Here is a 12,084-nt window from a genome sequence, read left to right as displayed (position 1 = left end):
AAGTTACCCCACTGCTCTCTGGATCATGTCAACCGCGAAAGAAATGCTGCTGCTGATGCTCTTTCCCTTTATAGTTTAAGTACTATATCACTGTCTCATACATTCTCATCCCCACCTATGTGGCTTATGAACTACTTGTATTAACCTTTCACGATCTAATAATAAAAATGTTAGATGTTAAAAAAAAAAAGAGTTTGTATATCAAATCGAGTCACTTTTAACCAAACCAGAAAAGAAAAAAAATGTCCAGCTAAATCAAACCTCTTTTCCTTTTTTCTTAAATAAATATTTTTTCCATTTAATTTTTGTTTGTCTCATGTATCTGAGTTTCTTCCATCTACTTTGCCAATAGGCAAGCCACTATGACCACAATGGTCTTTGCCCGACCGATCAAGACTTCTATTCAGTGTCCACCAGATTACACCAGGGTTATTATAGTGAATGTTTGTGCAACCCAAAACAACAATTTGATCTCTGCAACCAATGTTAGTTAAAACCGACACTTACAAATCGGCGGGCCCGCAGTTGCAACGTCCCTGTTAGATATATATGAGTTTGTTGTGAGAAAATGCGAGGTATCAGCTTTCAAATCACGGGAATTCTCTTATGATCTAACTGTAAAATGTAGGAGATGTTAAGGCCATGCATGTTAAGGTAACGAAGTCCGAGTGTATAATGAAAAAGAAGAGTGTGAGTGAAATCTTAATGGGCATCATAAGTCTACGAGTTTGCTGGAACAAGGCGGATGTTGTTCCATGTAAAAGGAGTATTCATCAAGCAAAAAGTGATGACGCAGATTTGGCGTCAACTGGAGTGATGACAAGGAGGAGATCACGGAGTACATTCTGGTTGAGAAGAAGATATTCTCTTGGTGATTTGGAGGCATCCAAGATCGTGTGATCCAACCTAGAAGATCCATTACGTCCTATGACTATAAAAGGGAGACGACAAGGATCAGCTAGGGTTAGCCGTTTTGAGAAGAGAAAAAGCTTGAGAGAAGTTTTTCTTTGAGAGAGAGTAAGTTTACTCTGTTTATGGTAAACTAGATAGATAAGGAGAAGTTGTTCTTTTGATCTGTTCTAGTTAAGGGGTAGAAATCTCAGGTGGCAATCTAAAGTATTTTAGGTGTTGTGTAAATCCAATCAAGAGAGTTCTAAACTACTTGATCAGATTTCTAATAAAGTGAAAAGCTCAGTGATTCTGAGTATTTGGTTTATTCTTAGGTTCATCCCATTTTCAATTGGTATCAGAGCGGGCATCTGAACCAAGTTGTATCTTAACAACAGGTGAGGATTCTGCGGAAGGGATCAACAATAACAAAGAGTATGCTGCAATTGGAAGATCAATCATGCTTGAAAAGCAAATTATGGTCACTGGAAAATGAAGATGAGAGCACTCATTCGTGGACTTGGAAAAGAGGCATGGATTGCAACTAACCTAGGATGGACTCCACCAGTAATAAAGACTGAAGAAGCAAAGGACGTTCTGACTTGGAAAGAGGCATGGACTGCAGGCCCACGAGCTTTAAATCACTGATGGAAAGAACAACGCCTCAAAAGGGGTAGCTTTCACCGCATCTGGTGACAATAAGGAGATTCAAACGCTGAAAGAGGAAATGAGTCTAATGGCAAAGAACTTCATTAAAGCCTTGAGGAGAGTTGAAAAAGGAAATTGGGTAAGAAATCAAGGTGGTGGTCATGACAGAGACAGAGAAAGGAGTGGGAAGAAACATGAAATTCAGTGTCACGAAAGCCATGGCTATGGACACATGAAAGCTGAATGTCCGTCTTTAAAAAGAAAAGAACTAAAGTGTTCAGAATATAGAGGAGTTGGACACACAAAGTTTGATTGTGTAGGATCTTCTGCCAAAAAGGATAAGTAATATAATGCGGAAAGTGAGAGTGAGTCAGAAGAAGATGACTCATCAGATGAATGCACTGGTTTTGTGGCTTTTATGGGAAGCCTGAAGAGTGAAGATGAAACCACAGACAGTGAGTTGGACACATGAAGCGAGGGATAGATGTCTGATAAAGATCTAGATGCATCGAATGTAGATGTTGAATGTGAATTCAGGAATCTGTATGATGAATGGTTGACTCTAGGAAAGGAGAAGCTGCCATGGTTGGAAGAAAAGATCAAGCTTTAAAATCAGAATGATCAGCTGACAAGGGAACTCACTGTAGAATCAGAGAAAAACAGAGTTCTTTCTCAAGAGTTAAGCGAAACCAAGAAAAAGATCTACATGATGAATAAAGGAACAAAGGATCTTGAAAACATCTTAGCTGTATGGAGAGTTGGTAAGTCAAATTTTGGCTTAGGCTATCATGAAGGAGGATCAAGTGGGAACACTAAGTTCGTGAAAATTCAGAATGCACACTTGAATCTTACTCACTCTCAAGCAGTAAACAAACCAAGTTTTGTTCCAGCAAGACCAATTGTTGTGATACTGAGCAACCACCATCAGAGGATTATCAGAAGCTATGAGTGCTATTATTGTGGACGCCATGGGCACATCAAAAGGTACTGTTACAAATATGTGGATAAAATTAAACAGTTGCTGAAACAGGGAAAGTGCTATCCGCATAGGAAAAGAGAGATGCAAATGTATGTTCCCAAATCTGAATGGTTGTGTAATGTTGCATATACGTCATCTGAAGCCATGTCTACCAAACCGTGGTATTTCGATAGTGGTGCCTCTAGATACATGACAGGGAATGAAGCACATCTAAACAGCTACTCAGATGTCAGAGAGAGCAAAGTCACTTTCGGAGGAGGAGCAAAAGGAAAAATCAGAGGAAAAGGTGACTTAACTGATGCTGAGAAGCCACCGCTTACAAATTTCTACTTTGTAGAAGGGTTGACAACAAATCTAATCAGTGAGAGTCAGCTGTGCGATGAGGGTCTAACAGTAAGTTTCAACAAGGTAAAGTGTTGGGCAAACTATGAGGATAATCGAACAGCTCTTTTAAGAATCCGAACTGGTGACAACTGTTATATGTGGGAAGAAGCCAAGAATTGTTTCAGAGCTGAGAAAGATGATCCAGTCCTATGGCATCAACGCTAAGCACATGGATGTTAGAAGTCTCTCAAAGCTGGTCAGCAACGATATGGTCAAAGGAGTTCCGAATCTCAAACATGTCGATAAGATTGTCTATGCAGCATGTAATCAGGGAAAGCAGATTAAAGTGCATCATAAGAGGGAAGAAGGAATACAGACAACACAAGTCTTGGACTTAATTCACATGAATCTAATGGGGCCTATGCAAGTTGAAAGTATAGCTGGTAAACGCTATGTGTTTGTCCTGGTTGATGACTTCTCTCGATATACTTGGGTAATATTTATCAGAGAAAAGTCAGAAACAGCAGAAAGTTTCAAAATCCTTGCATTACAACTGAAAAATGAGAAAAAGATGAGAATCAAGCAGATCAAAAGGGATCATGGAGGGGAATTTCAAAATGCTGTCATCAATCAGTTTTGCGAGTCACAGGAAATCTTTCATCAATACTCAGCACCCAGAACACCTCAGTCAGATGGAGTAGTAGAGAGAAAAAAAAGAACCCTGTAGGAAATGGCCAAAGCTATGATCCATGGAAATGGAATTCCTAAAACTTTTTGGGCAGAGGCGATCAATACTGCTTGCTATGTGATCAACATAGTTTATGTGAGAATTGGTTATGACAAAACTCCATATGAGATTTGGAAGGGGAAGAAGCCAAACCTCAGCTATTTTCGAGTATTTGGATGTGTGTGTTACATTCTTAACGACAAGGTCCAGCTTGGTAAGTTCGATTCTCGAAGTGAAGAAGGTTTCTTCTTGGGTTACTCTCAGAACAGTACTGCGTATCACGTCTGGAATAAAAAATGGTCGAGAATTGAAGAATCGATGAATGTGGTCTTTGATGATGGGAGCACACCAGTTGTTCATATCTTGCCTTAAATGGTCAGTCAAGTTTTGAGTGATAATCCAAGAATTCAAGAACATGCAACTGAAACTACACACGAACAACAAGAGAAGGCTGAGTCAGATGATAACTCAGAGGATGAAACTCGTCCTTTGCATGTTCACAAGAATCACTCAGCAAAAGATGTGATTGGAGATCTGAATGATGATAGAAAAACTAGGGGAATCAAAAAGAATTACAAACTGATGGCCTCATTTGCTTGCTTTGATCTGGTTATGTTCTCCTGCTTTGTGTCCATGTTTGAACCTAACAATGTCCAAGAGGATCTCGAGGTCTATTTTTGGACTCTTGCTATGCAAGAAGAGTTAGAAGAGTTTGTTCGTCATGAAGTGTGGAAACTTGTACCACGTCCTCCAGACGTAAATGTCATAGGAACGAAATGGATCTTCAAGAACAAGAGTGATGAAGAAGGGAACATCACCAGAAAGAAAGCTCGTCTGGTCACACAAGGATATACGCCGGTTGAAGGTGTTTTTCGATGAAACCTTTGCTCCAAACACAACTACTATGGATGAGACAAATGGCATCTGACTATGGTATGTCTATTTCCTACACCTCTCTTGAGTGTGTGATAATAAAAGTGCAATACATCTTTCTAAGAATCCTGTTCAGCATTCTAGAACTAAGCACATTGACATTAGGCATCATTTTGTTCATGAACTAGTTGAAAACTAACAAGTTGTCATTGAGCATATATCTACAGAACTTCGACTTGCGGATATTTTTACCAAGCCTTTGGACCGCAACACATTTGTGCACTTGCAAAAGTCCTTGGGTGTGTGTGAGCTCTAACCATCAGCCTTTTGGGCATGTGTTGAGACAGGGGGAGGATGTACAGTGTCTCGGTTTGTTTTATATTAAAAAAAAATTCAAAGTTTTCCTCACGAGCTGATTTGTTTTCATCAAGGGAAAAAGCTACTCTTCAAGGTTTAGAACTACTGAGTGAGTGACATGTGTGACAGGCAATGTATGGAGAATGTGTACGAAGCGGTAAAGTGCAAAAAGGAGCAGTAAGATGCACTTTACTGCATAAGATGAAGCCAATGCTTATCTTAGACTCGAGGGACAAAAGAGAAATCTTGTCAATAACTCGAACGAACAAAGAATAAAATCTTGTTCGTCCCATGGGAGGAAAATTCAAAAAAAAAAAACAACAACGAAAAAAAAAAGGAGAAAAGTCAGCCATCCAGATAAAGACTTCAAAATGAAATCCTGGCTGTAAAGTCACCTCTAATTTCCCCCCATTGCAGGAAGGAGCAGTAAGAAGCAAAAAAAAAAAAAAAACAGCCTGCATATTGCTTCATAGTCTGTGACACTTCCTCACTTGAGGATTCTCCTGCACTCTAAGGTATGCAGATGTGAAGACTACTCTGGATGGAACAACACTCGTGTTGTTTTTTTCGTCAGTGGATACTCCAATTTTCAAAGTGTGTTTGTTTGAGAATTGTATCATTCTTTCCTCCTGTGTCCCACATCCTCGCTATGGGAGAGACGGTTGTTTTTACACTTACTGATGGGGATTGGTGACGTATTTGCAGTTCATATAGGCTCTGCTTGTTTCCGTTAAGCTCATTCAAATTCTTATCCTAGCTCATTTCTGCGATTAAAAATTGATAGTTTGTGCTGGTTATGTTCTGAATATGAAGATTGGTTATATCCGGTTTAATACCGGTTTGCACTAATTTTTGGTTTTAATTTTTCATTGTTCACGAGATATTTCGGTTCGGTGTTTGGATGCTGGGTTTTTATGCTAATCCTATTTTCTGTGTTGTCCCACATTTCTCTAAATCCTAACAATACCGCGAACCCGTGCTTCTCTGAAACGCTCGATTGCGGATCGAATGCAGCTGTGAGACTCTGATAGTTCGATTGAAGAGGTGCCCCCAAAGCTTCCTCGGCATTTCCCATCACCGGCGGCTACTGGTTCTACCTCCTCACCGGCTATTTCTTCGTCGCCGCCTTCCAAAACCCCTGTTCCTGATCTTTCTCGTCCTCCAATCAATGATCCTTATCCAGATCTGCTGCGTAATTATATGAATTCACGCGGAAAACCTCCATATGATTCATCTGACCAGAGTAGCATTCATCGATATCATCAATTTAAAAAGGATGTGGCGGATCCATCACTTTAGCAGCCACCGTACCAGCTGATGAACCTTCGATTTCTCACCTCTTACGATATTTCTCGGTATAGTGATTTTCAGCGTAGAGAGGTTCATGATCAAAGGTATGTGCCTCGAGGCCCTCGTGAAACTGCTGCTGTTATGCGTGTAATAGAGGTGAATCATCTAATGGATATTGTTGTCGATATTGAGCCGTATGTCAAAGAGGTGATTTTGGAATTCTATTCCAGTTTTCACATCTACAACAATGTGACAAAAAAGACTCCTCTCTATGTGCGGCGGAAAATGTATGAGTTTTCTCCTCAGATGATCAACAAAGCTTTTAGAACTCCAGCAATTAAGTGGCATTCCAAGTCTGAGACTGAGCGAGTAACTCTCACCAAACATGCTTTGGCAAAGTATCTCTCTGGTGAGAAAGTTGTAACCTGGAAGGACCTACAGACGTCTGTGATGTCTAAGACACTGGCTGGATTATATCTGATATGTTGCTTGAATTGGATTCCTTCGACTAATAATTCCAATGTCACCATTGATCATGCCAAGCTTCTGTACTTGTTGGACAACAAGATTCCTTTCAATTTTGGCAAGTTAGTCTACGATCAAGTGGAACGAGCAGCCAGGTTTCCTATTCAAATCCAGAATGTTCTGCCTTTTCCTAATTTGATTTACAGGGTTCTTCGTTTTCAAAGGGAGATTGATCTTGAGTGGTATTAAAAACCATCACCAGGGCCAAAGAAATTCAATCCTGAAGTACGAGGGGGTCTAGGTGTTTTTAAATGTCGTGGTGACTTTGTCTTTGGACGATCCCTGGGTGCTGACTTGCGGTATATTTCCCTCTGCTTTTGGATATGGCAACTCGTCTAGAAGGTTTGTTCTCTTTTCCTCCTGCGGTTGTTTCTTTGTATCTGTGGTGTTATCGTTTTTTACTCAAGTGTGTCCATCAAGTTGGGGGAGATTATGGTTCTTTCCCTCACCCTTCAAATGATCAGACTCATAGAGTGAATACTGATAGTGAGGCTCAAGGTTATGAACCGAAGGCTGATGACACTGATGCTGAAACTGAGCCTATTGATGAAGATGGGTCTGATACTTACTCTGCTTATAGGAACTTTGACCCTGAGTATGATGAAGAGGGTTTTGAAGAGGTTGGGTCTGATGGATAGAAAGTCTGTATCAGAGGGGTAGTTTAGAACTTAGGGGAGTGATCTGGTGTTTTCTTGTTAACTCTGAGAACTTGCGTGTGTAATGGTTGTTTCTGGACACAGTTTATTTTCGTAATGAAGCTAGTATTAACATCTTTTGGTCTTTGAACCTTGTTATTATTAACGCGATATGATGTGTGCTTGTGAGTGTCCAAGAGTTTGCCTGTAGGAATGCTTGAAACGACAAATTGAATAAAAAAAAGGGGGAGATTGTGTGTGCAACCTTTTTATGGGCATCAAAAGTCTACGAGTTTGCTGGAACAAGGCGGATGTTGTTCCATGTAAAAGGAGTATTCATCAAGCAATAAGTGATGACGTGGATTCGGCACCAACTGAAGTGATGACGAGGAGGAGATCACGGAGTACATTCTGGTTGAGAGGAAGATATTCTCTTGGTGATTTGGAGACATTACTATGTTTATGGTAAACTAGATAGATAAGGGAGAAGCTGTTCTTTGGATTTGTTCTAGTTAAGGGGTAGAAATCTCAGGTGGCAATCTAAAGTAATTTAGGTGTTGTGTAAACCCAATCAAGGGAGTTATAAACTACTTGATCAGATTTCTAATAAAGGGAAAAGCTCAGTGATTCTGAGTATTTGGTTTATTTTTAGGTTCATCCCATTTTCAAAGAGTTGGGGACAGATTGGGACCAGTGGTGTGGTGTTGATCGGACAATGTTTATCCTAAAGGATCTCAACAAGTGATGGATTAACCATCTCCATAGTCATCTCCAACACGAAAGACTTGTGTTGACGTGACACCACCAAATAGGAAATGTCCGTGGACAGACTTTTGATGGGAAGATTAACTCTTAGGGTAATTGTATGAGTTTAATATGCTAGCTAACGCATGCAACAACCAATCAAGAAGTAAGAATTATTGGTAAGTCTATTTGTAAAATAATCAAGAATTGGAATTTTTAGAATTACTTGTCTACGAATTCCTATATTCTGTGTGAATTCTTGTGATATTGGTTTGATGATCTTTTACTTCTATTACAATACTTATTTAAGTGTTTCTTTATAAATTTTCAAGAAATACTTATGCTTCCATTTTGTTTTTATATATACCTTTCCTACTAATGAATATGGTTAACTTTTTTAATTGGATGTCATTTTTTAAAATTCATGAAAACAAAAATATATCATTATATCAGAAGTGAAAAAAGAAATGGGACTTCACTCCACATTTCATGACATTTTACAACTTATTAACATCGTACCTTCAAAAATGCAAAGAGGGCAATGTTTTCCCTTCTCAAGATGCAGATTGGCTACATAAACTTCAACAAGTTTAAAAAGATTTTAATAAGTCAACATTTCATGATTTTTTACAACCTATTTACATCTTACATATACAAAAATGGTAACATTAACACTTCTTAGGATGCAGATTGACTACATAAACTTCAATACATTTGGGAAGATTGTAAAGATATGACAAAAATCAGTTATATTTCTCTAGTTATATATACCCCCACGGCCCCACCCATATTGTTCCCATCAATATTCATCACAAATTAAAGTTAAAGTGAAAGGTTATCCAAAAAAAGGAAAATAAATTAATAATATCAGGAAACTCTCAGAAAAAATGATATATGTTGAATGTTTTATGATAATAATGGTGACGTGGCTCGTGTCCATGAGTCATGGTCAGATTGGTGATGTAGCTGAAGCACCCGGCATCCCAACCAACGGACTCGACACTAATTGGTATCCACATATTACGGTGATATCCATGGTGGAGACACTCAACGTAAGTTACTAATATACTGTCGAACTAATTATTAATCTGATGTTTTGTTTTAAAAAAATATTGTATAAACTGTTTAAAATTCTAATTTTTGCATTTATTATATACTTTCGTACTTTTAATATAATATATTGGTTTTCGTTTTTGTTTATAAAATATTTTTACAAAGAATAATGCAAAATACCAAATAGTTTATTATTCCGTTTCCATTTTCAATTGACCAAAGATATTTTAAATATATATAAAGATATATAATTCATTTGGAAGACCATAATTATATAAGGTACTCACTTTTTTCTTTATACATGTAATAGATGGAGCTTGTGGATACACTGACAAACCAGTCTATGGTCTAGCGACGGCGGCATTGAGCACGGTGCTCTTCAACAACGGGTACACTTGCGGGGCTTGTTACGAGGTCATGTGTGCGCCTAATCACAGCAACAAATTTATGTCCACCAGAATCCGCTTGGTGCAACCTACCAAACAAACACTTTGATCTCACTCTACCAATGTTCCTCAAGATAGCCCAGTACAAAACCGGGATTGTCCCGATTAAATACAGGCGTGTTCCTTGTTCTAGAGCCGGAGGTATCAAGTTTGAAACCAAAGGAAACCCTTATTTCCTAATGATATTGGCATACAACGTAGGAGGAGCCGGAGATATAAAAGCGATGCAGGTCAAGGGAAGCAAGACCGGGTGGATAACAATGAGCAGGAATTGGGGACAAAATTGGTCCATTAATGCTGCTCTGACTGGTCAGAGTTTATCATTGAAGGTTACGACGAGTGATGGGATTACAAAGGTTTTTAATAATGTGATGCAATCGAATTGGGGATTTGGACAGACTTATGATGGGAAAAGTAACTTTTACGAAAAATGATAGTATGAATTGTTTTAAGTGGTGGCTTACAAGTTACAAGTTACCACTAACAGGTGTATTAGTTACAATAATTAAAAATAATTAAGATATTATCTATGTAAATTTTTAATTCCTCCATTTGATTTTAAACTAAAGATTTAACCAGAACTAGATAGAGGTAGATAAGGAAACAGATATGAACCAAACCAAAATCATTAAACTGAATCGAACCGAAATATGTTTATAAACTGTTTCATTTCATTATTTTAAAACCAAAATTCATTAAATATTACTTTAAAGTTATATATGGTCTAAATATGTATGATCATATTAAACAACAATAAGTTTTTACCTTTTTATCATAAAAAAACTCGAACAGAAATAAACCAAAATTGCATTCAACCGATTTGAAATTAAACTGTAGTATATATCATGTAATACCAAACCGAAAAAAAATACTATACAGTTTTGGGTCTTTTTGACATGGTATTTCGCTTTGTAGTATGAAATTATTCAGTTTTCTATTTCCATTGTTCCGTAAGTAAGAACACTTTGAGTTATTTGAATTGCAGCAAATGAAAAAACCAAAACTAAATAATTAAAAGAGTAACAAAAAAAAATTTCAAACTACTATAAAAGAAAAATTAACATATGCAGTAGAAAGAATAGTACTTGGCGTAAACGATGTTTGTGTGTAACAGACCTGAGAGTGTTAAGCTTTGTATTCACTTCCAATCAAGCATGTCAAGAAGCCACAAAACCTCATCTTTAGTGTCAGCAACATCATTGAAATCCAACTGAATCCCGAAAACGTCGAGTAAGCCATCATTCATATCCTCGACATCCATGAAAAGCAAAGAGATCCATGCTCGTATACCGGATATAAAAGGGTAATAAGGAGATAAGTCTAAATACTCAAAGGCAAGCGCTCGGTACGATGAACGGTCTATATAATCAAAAACAGATCGGTTGATGATCCGAGCAACCTTACTCGAATCATTCCTTGCCACAAGCAAAGAGACACTAACCGACTGGTTTAACGGAATAGTGAATCTTGGCTCAGCGGGAACAACCATCTTGTAATCAGGTCTCTCTAGGTGAGTTCTAAGAACATTGCTGATCCCTAATGGTAACGTTTTCATCCCGCTGTCCAAAGCCACGCCAGGTATTAACCCTGAGAAAACAAGTTTATCTTCCGACCACATATCGATAAAGAACTCCAAGTTCTCGAAAGAGAGACGCGGAGGAGGGAGAGCACGGTTCACCCGCCGCTTACTAAACATCTGATACATCTTGTAGTATGTCTCAGCAGGAGGCTTATGCCGTTTACAAACTGAAGGCCATCTCTTTGCACATTGACATTTCCAGTAAAAATCGTCACTCGCTATATCTCTCCATTGTTTGCTTACACCCATACAAGCCGCGAGATCTTCGCCTTCTAGCAATGGGAACACATTCTTCAATATTTCTTCACATAACATCTTCAACAACTGTAACACAGAGCATATGAATTGTAACCAAAGATCTGTTTTTTTTTTTTAATTTCATGTCTAGAAACCCAATTGCTAAAAGATCACAATTGGTTGGTTCAATGATTTAAGAAGAAGCAAATCAAATTTTCATCAATTTATGATGATTGAACAAAGCTAAGGGCGAGTAAGAAGATCCATTACAGAAACAAAAATTTTGAGACACACAAGAGAAGTAGAAATAAATCAAATACGAAATTTCAACAGTTTTAATAAAAGAGGACACGATCATCGTCGAAACCAAATCAGGAAGATGAAGATTTCACTAACATCAACGATACCAAAATGAACTAACCTTTTTTTTTACATGATCTGGAGACGAAATCTGGATCAGATAAAGTAGGATTCGACAAGTAAAGTGAAGAAAACTTAATTTTCTGGGAAATTAGGGGAAGAAGAAGCCATCATCGTGTTCAGAGGAAAAATGATGATTTAAGAATAAGATTAAAAAAAAAACAAAAAAAGTAATAAAAAGGCCTAAAGCCCAATATAGAAACTAGCCCATAGAGGAGCCCAAGATAATTATTTTAATTCTCATTTTTTTCGTGTTGTTGCGTACGGTAGAGGAGGTAATTTTTTTTTTTTTTTTTTTTTTTTTTGATAAGGGCTTTCTATTAAAATGCAAAATAAAAGAAAATGTTACAAAAGCAGCT

General features: G+C 37.8%; 1 protein-coding gene and 2 pseudogenes across 1 annotated transcript; 2 read left to right on the top strand and 1 right to left on the bottom strand.

Annotated features, from left to right (window-relative positions):
* The first annotated feature begins 5,765 nt into the window (after positions 1 to 5,765).
* LOC147934543 (uncharacterized) lies at positions 5,766 to 7,249 on the top strand (annotated as a pseudogene).
* Positions 7,250 to 8,866: 1,617 nt separating this feature from the next.
* LOC104724280 (expansin-A25-like) lies at positions 8,867 to 10,025 on the top strand (annotated as a pseudogene).
* Positions 10,026 to 10,397: 372 nt separating this feature from the next.
* Positions 10,398 to 11,871, bottom strand: LOC104724279 (F-box protein At5g39250). The gene is made up of 2 exons (XM_010442739.3): positions 11,727 to 11,871; positions 10,398 to 11,392 (listed from the first exon to the last, which is right to left on the bottom strand). Exon 2 carries the CDS (start codon positions 11,381 to 11,383, stop codon positions 10,628 to 10,630), a length of 756 nt encoding a protein of 251 aa, XP_010441041.1. The 5' UTR covers positions 11,384 to 11,392; positions 11,727 to 11,871; the 3' UTR covers positions 10,398 to 10,627.
* Positions 11,872 to 12,084: the final 213 nt, after the last annotated feature.

The sequence above is a fragment of the Camelina sativa genome, chromosome 11 (assembly GCF_030686135.1).
Source record: "Camelina sativa cultivar CO46 ecotype springtype chromosome 11, ASM3068613v1".
NCBI lineage: Eukaryota > Viridiplantae > Streptophyta > Magnoliopsida > Brassicales > Brassicaceae > Camelina > Camelina sativa.
This window is presented reverse-complemented; position numbering and strand designations above follow the sequence as displayed.